This window comes from Rhinolophus ferrumequinum, chromosome 7 (genome assembly GCF_004115265.2).
Source record: "Rhinolophus ferrumequinum isolate MPI-CBG mRhiFer1 chromosome 7, mRhiFer1_v1.p, whole genome shotgun sequence".
In the NCBI taxonomy this organism is placed as follows: domain Eukaryota; kingdom Metazoa; phylum Chordata; class Mammalia; order Chiroptera; family Rhinolophidae; genus Rhinolophus; species Rhinolophus ferrumequinum.
In genome coordinates, this window is record NC_046290.1 from 27,245,563 (window position 1) to 27,260,599 (window position 15,037).

Below are 15,037 nucleotides of genomic sequence, written 5' to 3' on the forward strand. Positions count from 1 at the left end.
TGTGGTATTTGAGCATATTACAGAGCCTGGTTCAACAATTAAAATAATACGTTGTTTACCACTAAGAAACTCTTCTAATGATTGCATCTCCCTTATCCTTTTCTTTTAGAAGCCCCTTTAACACAGGCAGTGCCTAAATGTCAGCACTGGGAGAAACTGCAGAATTCAAGATGTGTTTGTAAATTACCCTATGAATGTGGGTAAGCTCTGTCTTTGCTCATTTCTCTTTGTTTTATTTGATTCAAGGTAAATAAAAAATGATGTCTTAGATGCTAGTCTCTGTGAGATTGAAGGTGTCACTTACCAAGGGTTAAGGACCTTTGCATTTTAATCTGTTTCATCTGCTGCCTGTATTTGCCTGGGTCACCAGGGCTCACAACTTGGGGCATTAGGCAGTGCTCTAATCTGGCTAGAGAAAGGCGGAAGGACTACTCCAGCACTGCTTGTTCTCTATATAAAATGGTGCAAAATGACAAAACTGTCATCCGTGGGTTTAGAGCTTGAGAGGATTAGGACTGAAATTCCCTTGAGCAATAAACTCTTAAAGCATAGCGATAGTGAAAAAAAAAAAAACCAGCTGCTTTTCTGATTCTTGAAATATCTGTCTCTGGATTGCGTTGTAAGACTGCGACCCAACTTGACATGACTCCATTGTAGGAGGATATCTGAAGTCGTTACTGGATGTCGGTGTCAGCGTCCTGGTCGGATACAGATGGCATGATTAAGTTCAAACAGAGGAGGTTTACAAGGGGGACTATTGAGTGAAGTGTGGGACAGTAAAGGGCACTGCCAGCCACAGGGCGGTGTCCTGGACGGATCACAGCTAGGTATATATATTCATGCCCAGGCCCGAAGGAGCGAGGGGAGGAGCACTGATGAAAACCTGAAGACAGAGAGGGAGACGTGAAGCTGAGGAGTTGAGTCCCTCGTTTTGGGGACCTCAGAGGTCCCTCCAGAGTGAGCCAAGGGAATAAACGCCCCAACTGCACTCTCTTCCCTCTTTCCAATCTCCTATCCGTGCTCCCCATTGATCAAATGCCCCCAAAGCTAGAGGACAAGGAAATCTGTTGATGCGGTCCATACACGTCAGCCTTCCAGGCAGGGTGGAGGAGAGAGGAGAGTGACCCTGGAGAGGCAAATGGGAGAAATCCAGGGCCCGGAGTTGTTGGTTATCTTTAAGGATAAAAATCAAAAGACAAATTTACTGGCCAATTACTTGGCTTTCAATTATTATTGTCATCAAAGTACACATCCCACTCCATGAACGCCTGCAGCGGATAATGGTGAGTGTGGTGGCATTTTATAGGAAGTAACTTCTTGTGTGAAGAAGACAACTGAACAGTGTAAATGGCAGTGGTGGTCGGCCCAGAATATTCCGAATGTGCTGTTATTTTCTATTAACCTTTGTTTATGTTGATTCACCTTCATCCTCTTTCCACCTTCCCTGATTCATTTAGTTGGTCTGCTGCCTGCTGTGTATAGACCTGGTGTGTTTTCAAATCAGATACTGATGACAAGGTGGCCTTGTAAAGTCTCTGCCTTTTCAGCTGTTCTGAGTAGTCCTGCTTAAAGTTCAAGTAAGCAGATAAAAAGAGATATAAGAATTTGTTTCCATTATGTAAATTACAACAAGTAAATTTAGCTCTCGGTCAGAGAAAAAAAATGTTAGAGCTAAATACATATATATGTATACACACACACACACACATATACACATATACTTAATTAGACTCCATCTACTGTATAAAAATATTTTGTCTAAGGTTTCACTACAGTAATGCCTTCCTTATTCATCAGCATTCAGAAATGTGGTTGATTTTATTAACATTTCTAAAACGCAGGATCTCACCGTTTTAGCAGCAATCTTAAGAAAAAAAGTAGTAATTTTTATGGAAATATTTCTAAACTACTCTGTAACATAGACACTAACAAATAGTATGGAAAAATACTTTCATCTTCTCTTGAGGATTCAGTCATCACCTGTTCGATGGTGCTGTCCTATGGAATTGAACTCTCGGGGCTGCTGGGCTGGGAGAGGTAATTTCTCCTGCAGTCGATGGTCCCATTTGCCTACAGCCTCTGAGTTTTATGTATTTATTTGTTTATTTTATTTTATTTATTTATTTATTTATTTATTTATTTATTTATTATTTAATTATTTCAGTTCACCTCAAGTTTATTATCATCACAGTGATTTTTTAAATTAAAGTTTATTGGGGTGACAATTGTTAGTAAAGTTACATAGATTTCAGATGTACAGTTCTGCATTACATCATCTATATATCACATTGCGTGTTCACCACCCAGAGTCAGTTCTCCTTCCATCACCATATATTATACCCCGTTTACCCTTTTCTAGAGCCTGCCTCCCCCTTATCCTCTGGTAACCCCTAAACTATTGTCTATTCTATGAGTTTTTGTTTCTTCATTTGTTTGTCTTGTTCTTTTGTTATTTTCAGTTTTATATACCTCTGAGTTTTTTATCTTTGCGTATTTTCTGTCTCCTTCCTAGTCATCAATCCACCAGCTGTCCCCAGCAGACATTGTCTTCTCCTTCAATTTGCTATATCTGATCTATTCTAGATGAAACTAGATATTCAAGCTTGTAAAAATTGTGAGCAAATAAAGACCAAAATATGTTAATTTTGAAGATCTGGATGGGGGGTGCTTAGTAATGAAGGGGATTTGAGTTTCTGTTCCATCTTTTTGCTTTGGGTGATAACATTTGAGGCACTGAGCTCGGAGCCTGACCTTTCACTTTTCATCCTCAGCTATTAAGAATAAAAATCTTGTAAATAATGTAATTTAAAACATCTGTTTCAGATCCTCCTTGGATGTATGTGCTCGGGATGAGAGAAGCAAAAGGATACTGCCTCTGACAGTTTGCAAGATGCATGCTCTCCACTGTCAGGGTAAAAATTACAGTCTTATGGGTAGGGAGAGCTGTACTCTGCCTGCCTCAGCTGAGAAAGCTTGCGGCCTGTGTCCACTGTGGGGAAAATGTGATGGTAAGGGGACATTTTATACTTGTAACTATACAAATGCTAAAGTAATAGTGCTGAGGTTTAAACAAACAAAAAAAATGCAGTTTCTAGTTTAGCAGCAGATCAAAGCAGATCCCTGGAAATGGGAAAGACTCAGACTGGTGTGAAATGAACTGCTGTCCCCACTGACTGCCTTCCTGGGGAGCAGGTCAGGTCAAGTTCTTGGTAGCCACACTCAGCCTGATGGTCTGCATGTCTCAAAGCCACGATGCCATTCACATTCATGATTTCGGCTCTGTCCTTGTATTATCCATATTATGTTCTCATTTTTAAAAAATAGACTCATACAAAAATAACTATTTTTGAAAAAGAAACTTTATATCACTTTCTTAAAAGGAAGTCTCACTTGCCATAAATATTAGGTAACTGTCAAAATACATAGAATGAAACAAAATAAGGTTGTAGATCCCAGCTAGATGCTGCTGAGAGCTTGAGGGATAGTTTCGTTGGGATAAAGGGAGTTGAGCAAGTGTTAGGAAGGTGTTAAAAGCATACCAGTGCCAGGCTGATACTTTCTCCTAGAAGGAATCAGAGGATTTGAAGAGAACAGAAAGAGTTACTTTCTTGAGTTGTGATTCAATATTTGCTAGTGCTATGTCCAAGTAGCATCTACAATGATCTTGACTGCCAAGCATGGCCCACCTCCCATGGTTTCAGGTATACCACCGAGGGGGAAGTTCTGAGTCACCAGACCCACATCACTGCCCTCAGTTTCCCCATCTGTCAATTTGGGGGTTGGACTGTGTGATCTGTAAGGTCTCTGCCAGCTCTTCAGGCCCTCCCCCTCTTGTCCTGTACCCACTGGGCACCTTTCCCCTCACTCCCATCGTGGTTTGCAACACAGACGAAGACTGTGTTGACTGTGTTGTGTAGAATTCGTGATTCTAGCTATTTCTGGATCACATTGGGTTTGGCAGTCACCACAGTCGGCTGGCTGACCTTGTTACTTTCCTTCTGGAGATACTTGGCTGATGTATTCAAGCCTTGAAACTTTAGAGCACACAATGCTATCCTCCTGAACTCATTTCTGGTTTGTTTTTGTGGGAATGAGGCCTTTTTTGCTTCATCCTCTCTCTTTCAAAGAAAGTTGAATTCTTTGGTTCTTTGTCTCTGACCCTTACTCTTTTGACCCTTCGGCTCTTTACTGAGATCTTGTCATTTGATCTGGGATTTGAAAGGTCACACTCAGGTTCTGACTCACATGGACAGCAGCCTGGAGCAGGAGAGAGCTGAATTTGGGAGAACCACCAGCCTCAATGGTCCAACCAACAGGAGGCTTGGCACCAGCCTGGAAATCCTCTTATTTTGAGTGGAGCAAAATACCTGCTTTCCTGGTCCTACAGGCTTTCCCAGGGGGTAGTTGATTCCATCACTGAAGGCAGGAGCTTGTATAGCACTCAAATCACCATATTGTGACTTTGGAGGTAATGTTCTTTGACATTCCCATCTCCATGATGTGCCATTAAGCCTCTCTTGCTTATTTTTCCAGCCCAGGGCAGCAAATGTGTCTGCAGAGAAGCATCGGAGTGCGAGGAAGAAGGGATTAGCATCTGTGTGGAAGTGAATGGCAAGGTGCAGACGATGACGGAGTGTGAGGCTGGCACCCTGAGATGCCGAGGGCAGAGCGTCTCCATCACCAGCTTGAGGCCCTGCGAGGAGGGAACCCAGTAGGCTCCTGGGTGACCGTTGGCTTGCACAGAATCCAGCAGCCCGCTGTGTCTGAGTGAAAACACTCACCTAACTGAACACTTTAGACCACTTCTCCAGCATGGAGGCATATTCCTCTCTTTCCCCTCTGGTGTCCACTTCTCCCCTCAACTCCCAGCCACCTGCATATACACGACCCTTTGTTCTCCCAAACCTGAATCCAGATACTCTTTTTTCTTCTTCTTTTTTCAAAATGTCAGTCAGGATGAAGAATATTCATGAACCTCTGTGTGAGCTAACTGTATGTTCTTGGAAAAATTACTAACTTCTCTGGACCTTGACTTTTTAATCGGAAAATTAGAGGATCAGACTTGAGAAACTCGAATACTCCATTCAACCCTATGATTCTTTGAAGTATGATGGACTCTGCCCAGGGGCAAGAACACACTCTTCAAGATGATTAGGCAAACAGATTAGAGAGGCTGGCTTCCCTTAGTGACACTGAATACAAAGGGGACCTTGAATGGATAAAGACAGATACCATTATTCTATCCCAAATAATAAGCTCACGCTGCATCCCATTGACTCAAGTACCTCATGTCGGGATCCCTAATCTTGTCGGGAGATTAAACCACCGAATTGTTAGAGTTGAATTCATCATGCTTTAGTCGTGGGTACTGTCTGCCTTCTTGTCTGAGAATGAATACAGTGCAGTCTTCTCTATGGGGCTTCTTTTAGTACTTGTCCAACACAAGACCTGCACTTTGCCTCCTATCCCCTTTCCTTTTGTAGGAAGCATCAGTTCATGCCTAAGCTATTGAGTGATTCGTATCTGCCAGAACAGTTTTCTCTTACTGTGGATACATGCCTATATTTTTCAGAGGGCTATGAAAGTAGATTGAATTGAAGCATTGGTGTTCTATGTATTCCTTATTCATTCCTCATCAAAATGAAAAAAAACAAACCACACCACAAAACAGCTGTGGGAGATGAAATGAGTGGGCTTAATGGAATTTAAAATATGCTTTTATATACAAATAATATCTCTGTATTTTTCTGATACTATAAATACACTTTAACAAAACTTAAAATTACCATGATTAAAATACTCATTAAAGATACTATCCTTTGGAATTTTTTGATCGGTATTATGTTTAATTTTAAAGACTGGCTAATGTGTTCTTTTTAAATATATTTTTATTTTTTAAACTACTTTATTGAGGTATGATTGACATATAAGAAGCTGTATATATGTAATGTATAACACAACTTGATGAGTTTGGGGATAAGTATATTCCCATCCAGGCCGTAAACATATCCATCACTTCCCAAAGTTTCCTCCTACTCCCTAAGAAGAAAGATCTTTCTTCTTGGAGATTTTTGAGTATGCATCACAGTATTGTTAGCTATAGGTACTACAGCTGGCACATAGCTAGAGCTATGCTGCATAGTGGATCTCTGGAACTTATTCATTTTATATAACTGAAACTTGACACTCTTTGACCATCATCTCCCCAGTTAACCCTCTCCTGAGGCCCTGGCAACCACCATTCTAACCTGTGCTTCTATGAATTTGACTATTTCAGATTCCACCTAGAAGCAAGATCATGCAATGTTTCTTTAGTTTACTTAGCATAATGTCTTCCAAGTCTATCCGTACTGTCACAAATGGCAGGATTTCCTCCTTTCTTTAAAGATGCATAGCATGCCATAGTATGTCTGTACCACATTTCCTTTATCCATTTATCTGTGGACACTTAGGTTGTTTCCTTATCTTGGCTATTGTGAATAATGCTGTGATGACCATGCAGATATCTCTTCAAGATCCTAAATACCCAGAAGCGGCATTGCTATTTCATATAGTAGTGTTGTTTATATTTTTTTGAGGAACTTCCATACTGTTTTCCACAATGGCTGTACCAATGTGTTCTTACCTGAAACCTAGGTCTGATCCACATCCAGCTTTACATACCAAATTGTCCCTTGAGTGAAGATTCAGATATATGTGGAAGTTACAAGGAGGTAGGTTTAAGTTGATTGAAAACAATAATATTCAGAAAGCTTTAATTGAGGCCAATTGCATTTGTTAGAGGTTATTATGGAGTTAATTTCTATCGTGGGTGGGGGATAAATTTGAAAATGCCAGGCCCAGATACAGATTCCCAAACAGTTGAACAGGTAATTTATTTGGGAGGAGATAAATCAGTATCTTTCCAAAAGTTTCTCCCTTTATCTTAAGCTATTATGGAGTTAGATGTCAACTCCTTATGTACCACCACCCTCCTTTCCTAACTAATGCAGAGGATATAGTCAGCATTATCAAATGCTATAGGGGAAAAAAGTCTAGAGAAGATCAACCAGCAGATTTGACAACTGAGGATTGAGAAAGAAGTTTCACACAGTGAAGACTAAGTAAGAGACTGACGAGTAGTTGGTGGAGAAGGAGAGGAGCAGTGAATGAGGTTGTAGAGAGATGTTGTCTTGAAATACTAAATTTTGTGCCTTGTTTTCTTTTCTGATCATTCTTATATTTGACCTTTCTTCTAGTTTGACAGAGACATTCACAATTGTCTGTAAGAGACTTAGGATTGTTGCACAGGAGAAAGTAACTTTTAACACAAAATCTTCAAAAAGGTTTGAAATTTATTAAGTAAGTTCTTGAATAGCTAAAGAGAGGGTTTTGAAGAAAGTTAGAAGGACTGTTTATACCATGAAAATTGATTGCAAAGAGAATAGAGGGAGTGTGAGAATTTCCTTGCTTGCCCTTCCCTCTGCCTCATATTAGGTGAGGGTCACTTAGGCAAGGATGGAAGGAACCTTGGAGGAGAAGGCAGAAAATACTGAGATTAAAGCCATCTGGATCTACAGGGGCACAGAAGGAGAGGAGGGGTTGGCTGCTTCATTAACCATCGTTAGCTTCAGAGGGCGACATGGGAGCCAAGCCACATCCTACAGACCATCACTCACAATTTTGGTGGACACTGCAAGTCATCTGGGCTGAAAAGTTGCTTTGGAAGATACCCTAATTGCATTGGAGAGGGCTTTGATGCTCCACGCATTTCCTCATAATTGACCAACGGAAGTGCTGCTTATCAATATCCTGAGATTTAGTGACCCCATCCAATGGCTCTGCATGTAAGCTCCACTCCCCCACTAGTCCAGGGCACTTGTAATCCCCTTGAAACAATGGAAGGTTCTTGGTATTCATGTGGGGTATGGTGGGGTTGAGGAGGGCAAGCAGTAGTATCTGACAAATGACCCCTGGAACTCTGAGTTACCAAGCAACTAATTTAACTGAGGGCTCCCTTCTCTGCTGGGCAGGTCATGGCTAATCTCAGCTTTGTATGGGAATTGTATGGCACTCAGAGCTGCAGGTGCTGGGCAGCTGGTCTACCCAGCATTCCCTGAAATAGCTTATTATATTCCTGAACATCAATCATTAATCACTTTTCTTTTTGGTTAAGATAAGTTTGTGTATTAATCAAAATTTTTGAACCCTACAGTTTATCATTTGTTTTACATATTTTTTTCTTTAACTACCAGAGTTTCTTACATTTTCAAACTCACAAACACCCTAACCCACCATAAGCATTTGGATTACTTGTAAGACAAACATAATAGCTCTTGGAGGTGATCATCATAAACTTGAAAATAAACTAAGATGCTACATACTTTGGGTACAAGATGAACTGTGTGTTCAAGTGTATCTACGACTCTTTCTCTGCGGTAGGAGAGAGAGGAGGAGGAGAGGCAAGAGAAAAGAATAAAAATGAAAAGAAGAAGGGGGAGAGGAAGGAGGGAGGGAGAGAGAGAGAAAGAGAGTGAAAGAGAACCATTCTTAGTGTTGGATTAGCAGACTTGAGCAGCCCCAGTTCTACTGCTGACTGGCCCAAGAATTTTCTTCCTCGATGAACTGGGTAAAATGTATTCAATACTTATTCCAGAAACAGAATGACCTATTTCTCTTTCAGAACACTGAGCCTGAAAGCAACCACATTAGGAGGCAATTTCCGTTAATACCTGAGAAACCAGAGGTGTATGCATGCCTTTCGATTACCATGGTTTTTCAGTCAGTTCACACATGAGAGACAAGAAAGCTGGTGGCATGATAGGAGTCCCTGCTGTGACAACCAAAGCACCTACTTTTGTCTTTTTATTTATTCCTGTTAGGCAAAACTCCAGATTTACACTCAAAACTTAAATCACATAGGAAAAATTTGCTTTTGCAGCCAAGGGTTAACAAGACCAGATGGAAAGACTGTCGTTGTTTCACAAAACATGGGCTGAAGGTGGGCAGAAGAAGAAAAACAATCAAATGTTCGTTTTGATTCCTAGGCTGAGGTCAATTTCCTGTGAAAGGACAGACATAAAGAACTGCTTCGCTATCACTTATTTCTATGCATTCCCTAGGAGAGGAGATTTGTACTCAATTCCAGGGGAGGTGCACTAGGTACATAACAGATCAATGAGGTTCAAGGCAGAGAAGCTTTGGCTGGAAGAGTAAAGCATATGTGATACCGAATGAGGGTCTATTATGTTGTCACCATCTAGCCAGATGAGCTGGGAACACAGAGAGGTCAAAGGAATTTGTTGTAACAGTGAAATGAAAGTTTAGCATCAAAGGAAGATTTTACCTGACATCCTCAAGAGAAAGTGATTAACACAAAAGGCTCCAGATTGGTGTAATGTTAGACCACAGGCAACCCAAGAGTGCATTATGACAGTATTTAATAAAAGGCCCCAATTACACTCTAACTTCAGAAATTCCTCTCTGCACAGATATTGAACATCGAGAGGAACTCATCATGTCAGGCATGATAGAAAACTGTGGACAAGCTCAGTAATTGGATGATTGTGGTCCTATAGAATTAAGTACTTTGGTATGATGATAGGGAGGCTTCCAAAGTACCCTGAGTCTCTGAAAAATGTCATGATTGACTGTTTACCATGGACATGGGGCACAGATTCACTAAATGTGAGACAAAGGCACCTTTTAGATGATATGGCCCCAAAACCTTCTCTAGACTAGGGAGGGTCATGACTTCTCTTATATAGCTCTGTGCCCCCTGTTGCTCAGCATACTGCTTGTATATAATCAACAGAATGTCTGTTTTCCACAGTCACGTAGCTAGTTAGCAGAAGACCTAATCTGAAAAAATGGCTCTTGTATCTCCCAGGGAAGTGCTTACCTTGTTTCTCTATAGCACTGCCCCCTTTCCTGTCCTGTGGACCTGAGGATGTCATGTTTGAGCTGTCCTGCCAGACAGGGGCAGAGTTAATGAGGGGTGTGTGTGTGTGTGTGTGTGTGTGTGTGTGTGTGTGTGCGCATGGCCGGGGTTGGGGGTGGGGTCTCTCGCTACATTTACAGGGCTGGTATTCCAAAGTACTAACTTGGACTTAAATAGGTATGCTTTGTCTTTTGTGCCATGGCAGTATGTCCCTCTTAATTTTTGGCCATCTTTCTTTTGAATATAGTTAGGGGATTTCCTCTCACATTTTCTGTGGAGGATTGATTGAAGTGAGGAAGCTGGTTGTTGAGAAGCAGGGTAGAGAATGAGACAGAGGATTTAGAAGACACTTAGCAATTCCTGAGATCTAAACAGTATGGACAAACAAGCTGAAGTTCTGGGAGAGTTGATCTTGGGATGTGGCCCTAAGACACTGCTGCTCCTATTTCTAACAGTAGAGGTGGCTGCAGCTGACAATTCCTTTGGATGCAGACGGGGAATTATGATCCTGTGATGAACATTCTTTACCATTTTAGTGGGAGAAAGAACAAGACTGTCTTAGTTCTGGCTGCTATAACAAAATACTATAGACTGGGTGGTTTGAACGGCAAACATTTATTTTGTGAGAATTAGAAAGGAGAAGGTAAAATTATCATTTTCAGTGGATGTAATTTTTAAAAAGTCATTAGTTTCAGGTGTACAGAACAACATAATGATTAGACATTTACACCCCTCACAAAGTGATAACCCCAACATGTCTACTACCCCTCTGACATTGTACATAGCTGTTACTATACCATTGACTATATTCCCTATGCCGTACTTTACATTCCATGACTATACTTTTTAAAATTATAATGGACATTCAATATTATTTAATATTAGTTTCATGTGGGCAGCACAGTGGTTAGGCATTTATATAATTTATGAAGTGATCCCCCTGCTAAGTCTAGTACCCATCTGACACCATACGTAGTTTTTACATTATTGACTATATTCTCCATACTGTTTTCACATCCCCGTGACTATTTTGTAACTACCAATTTGTACTTCCTAATCCCTTCATCTTTCTCACCCATCCCCTCAACCCCTTTCCCTTCTAGCAACCATTAGTTTGTTCTCTGTATCTATGAGTCTATTTCCGTTTTGTTTGTCTATCCTGTTCTTTAGATTTCATATATAAGTGAAATCATGTGGTATTTGTCTTTCTCAGTCTGACTTGTTTCACTTAGCCTAATATCCTCTAGGTCCATCCATGTTGTTCCAAATGGTAAGATTTCATTCTTTTTTTATGGTAGAGTAATATTCCATCGTATATATGTACCACCATTTCTTTATTCAATCATCTATTGATGGGCAGGGTCTGGTTTGGAATCAGGGTAATTGTGGTCTCATAAAATTAGCTTGGGAGCCTCCCCTCCTCTTGAATTTTTTGGAATAGTTTGAGAAGGATGGGTGTTAATTCTTTTTTGAATGTTTGGTAAAATTCACCTGTGAAGCCATCTGGTCCAGGACGTTTGCTTGTTGGGAGCTTGTTGATTAGTGATTTGATTTTGTTAGCAGTAATCAGTCAGTTCAGATTTTCTGTTTCTTCTTGATTCAACCTTGGAAGATTGTATGCTTCTATGAATTTATCCATTTTTTCCAGATTGTCCAATTTGTTGGTGTATAATTGCTTGTAATATTTTCTTAAAATGTTTTGTATTTCTGTGATATTGGTTGTCACTTCTCCCCTTTCATTTCTGATTTTATTTGGGTTCTCTCTCTCTCTCTCCCTCTCTCTCTCTCTCTCTCTCTCTCTCTCTTTCTTTTTTTTGATGAGTCCAGTTTAATGTTTGTCAATTTTGTTTATCTTTTCAAAAAACCAACTCTTGGTTTCATTGATCTTTTGTGCTTTTTTTTCTTAGCTTCTATTTCATTTATTTCTCATCTGATCTCTATTATTTCCTTCCTTGTACTCACTTTGGGCTTTGTTTGCTGTTCTTTTTCCAGTTCCCTTAGGTGTAAAGGTAGACTGTTTTTTGAGATTTTTCTTATTTCCTGATGTCGGCGTGCATTGCTATGAATTTCACTCTTAGGATTGCTATTGTTGTGTCCCATAGATTTTGGGTCATTGTGTTCTCATTTTCTTTTTTCTCAAGGTATTTTTGACTTCTTCCTTGATCTCATTGTTGACTCATTCATTATATAGTAGCATGTTATTTAGCCTCCAAATGTTTGTGTTTCAAATACGTTCTTGATCCCTTGCTCCCTCTCTTCTCCTTCTGGAACTCCTATGATGTGAATGTTGTTATGCTTGATGTTGTCCACAGGTCCCTTAAACTATCTTCTTTGTTCTTTATCCTTTTTTGTTGTTGTTGTTCTGATTGGGTTTTTCCTGCTACATTGCTTTGTAAATTGCTGATTTGATCCTCTGCGTCATCTAATCTGCTGTTGGTTCCTCCTAGTGTATTCCTCATTTCAGTTACTGTATTCTTTCTTTCTGACTGGTTCTTTTTAATGGTTTCCGTGTTCTTCTTTATACTTACTATATCTTTGCTGAAGTTCCCACTAAGTTCCTTATGCATTCTTATATCAAGTGTTTTAAACTCTGTCGCTAGTAGGTTGGTTGCCTCCATTTTATTTAGTTCTTTTTTTTATTTAAGATTTTTATTAAAAATATAGCTAACATACAATATTATATTAGTTGCAGGGGTACACCATAATTATTCAACATTTATATACCTAAAGAAGTGATCTCTATGATAAACCCAGCAACCATCTGACATAGTACTATCCTATCACAATATTATTGACAATATTTTCCATACATTTTCCATTACATTCCCATGACTTGTTTGTTTTATACCTGGAAATTTGGATCTCTTTTTCCCCTTTACCTTCCCCCCCTTTTAAAATTTATTAACTACAGTTAACATTTAGTATTATTGATATTAATTTCAGGTATACAGCATAGTGGTTAGACATTTATATAATTTAAGAACTGATTCCCCTGTAGTCTAGTACCCATGTAGCACTATGCATAGTTACTCTCATATCATTGACTATATTCCCTATGCTTTACTTTATATCCCCAGGACTATTTTGTAACTACGAATTTGTACTTTTTTAATCCCTTCACCTTTTTCACCCTGATCCCCAACACCCTCTCATCTATCACCCCAACAAATCTAGTACCCATCTGATACATAGTTATTACAATATTATTGACTATATTCCTTATGCTATATCCTACATCCCCATAACTACTTTGTACTTCTTAATTCTTTTGCCTTTTTTTCACCCACACCCCCAATCCCCTTCCCATCTGATCACATCAAAATGTTTTCTGTATCTCTAAGTTTGTTTCTGTTTTGTTAATTTTGTTCTTATATTCCACATGTAAGTGAAATCACATTGCACCTATATTTCTCTGTTTGATATACTCCACTCAGCACCTTCCAGTTCCATCCATACTGCTGCTGATGGCTGTGGGGTTTGGTCACATCCACAGATTATGGGCTACTCTGTGGGAGGCTTACCCCACTGAGTGGGATTCACCCCAGTGGGCTCTGGTGCCTGTTGAGACTGCTCTTTGTGTGTGCCGCTTATGGAGCTAATTGAGCCATGTCTGCTGTGTCTGAAGCCAACCTCCAAGTATGTTGGTTCTGGGGCCTCTTGGGAGGGGCTCTGGTGCAGGTCCAGTGCTACTTGGTAGGAGCTACAAAACGATCCAAAGTTATTTGCTGCCTGTGCTAGACCTGGAGGTGCATGGGAGATGCCATGCTGTGAATCGAGGATGGCTGCCACCAGTGCTGGGTCTGGGGTAGCAAAAAGCCAGCACGTCCTGAGGTCTCCTGCCACCCGCCAGCTCCCTTAAGGTTCAGCCACTGATAATGCCTCGTGTGGTACATGATTTGGGTGACACAGGGTCTCAGGGAGTTACTAGAGTGGGAAGAACTGTGGCCATCAGGTTAATGTAAATTCTGGTTTGGTGCTAGTGCTGAACCTGGAGCAACTCAGCAAAAGTCTCAGAGAACATTGAGGCCAGTTGACACCTGCCTGGGGCCTGCCAGACTCCAGTAGTTTTCCAAGAAAGAGTACAATGCGGGTGGGGCAGGCTGCTCAGGGAGAAAGGCCTCTGGCGGTGTGCGAGTTGGGTGGGATGAGCTCTCAGTGAATCAGCAGCGAAGAGCAGCAGAGCTCATTAAGTCAAGTAGATTCAGATTCGTCCAGAAGGGCGGGCTCAACACAGGAAAGATGGCGCCTGTCTGCCGGCTGCAAATTCCAACTGTCCTGCAGCCCTTCCCTCAAAGTCACTCACATACCTCAGTCAGCTCCCCGCCGTATGTCTCCGAGGACCCTCGAATCACCATCCCTCCGCTGGAGCCCAAGGTGAGTGCCTGCGAGCGAGGGAGTCTGTGCGTGTGCTGTTTAAAAGAACATCTGGGTTTCCCGCAGCTTTCTGGCCCACCTTAACAGTCGGAATACCCACTGTTTTTCTCAGCCAGATGTGGGGGCTTCTCTTCTTGGCAACAGTACTTGGGTTTGGGGAGTCTGGTGGTGGGGGCTGGGAACCCTTGCTCCTCTAGGGGGAACTAAAGCAGCTGAGACATCCCTCCTGATTCTCAACCATATCAGGTGTGGAGCCTGTTCTGCATCTCTGGCCATCCTACCCGTCTCAACGTGGCTTCTTTATATTTTTATACAGAAGTAGGACTTCTGTTTGGCTAGATTTTAGGTGGTTCTCCAGGTTGATTGTTCTAAAAATATGGACTACTTATGAATTTGTGTCCTTTCATAGGGGCCATGCTAATCTTCTCTGTATCATTCCAATTTTAGTATAAGTGCTGCTGAAGTTAGCACCATTTCATTTTGTTCTATTTCTGGAGGTTTCTCCTGTTCTTTTATTTGGGTCATGTTTCTTTATTTCCTCATTCTGGCTCTTGGGCCTGTTGAGACCACCCTTTCGGTTTGCTACTTGTGGGTCTAACTGGATAGTGCTCTGGTGTTGTCCAAAGCTGGCCTCTGGATATGTTTATTCTGGTGTCTCTTGGGAGGGGCTCCCATGTGGGCCAATTTCAGCCTTGCCTGTGACTGGGCCAGGGCTACCTGGTATGAGACACCAAACTATTTGTG

The 15,037-nt window shown here is 41.0% G+C and overlaps 1 protein-coding gene and 1 pseudogene across 1 annotated transcript in view; one reads left to right on the top strand and one right to left on the bottom strand.

The window, feature by feature from the left end:
- C7 (complement C7) overlaps positions 1-5,808 on the top strand; it is a 43,796-nt gene extending 37,988 nt beyond the window's left edge. Inside the window, exons 16-18 of the mRNA XM_033110859.1 lie at positions 110-200; positions 2,824-3,008; positions 4,534-5,808. Coding sequence (XP_032966750.1) covers positions 110-200; positions 2,824-3,008; positions 4,534-4,715 — 458 coding nt within the window. The 3' untranslated portion in view covers positions 4,716-5,808. The remainder of the gene's footprint in view (positions 1-109; positions 201-2,823; positions 3,009-4,533) is intronic.
- An 8,855-nt stretch (positions 5,809-14,663) lies between these two features.
- Positions 14,664-14,764, bottom strand: LOC117025412 (uncharacterized; annotated as a pseudogene).
- Positions 14,765-15,037: the final 273 nt, after the last annotated feature.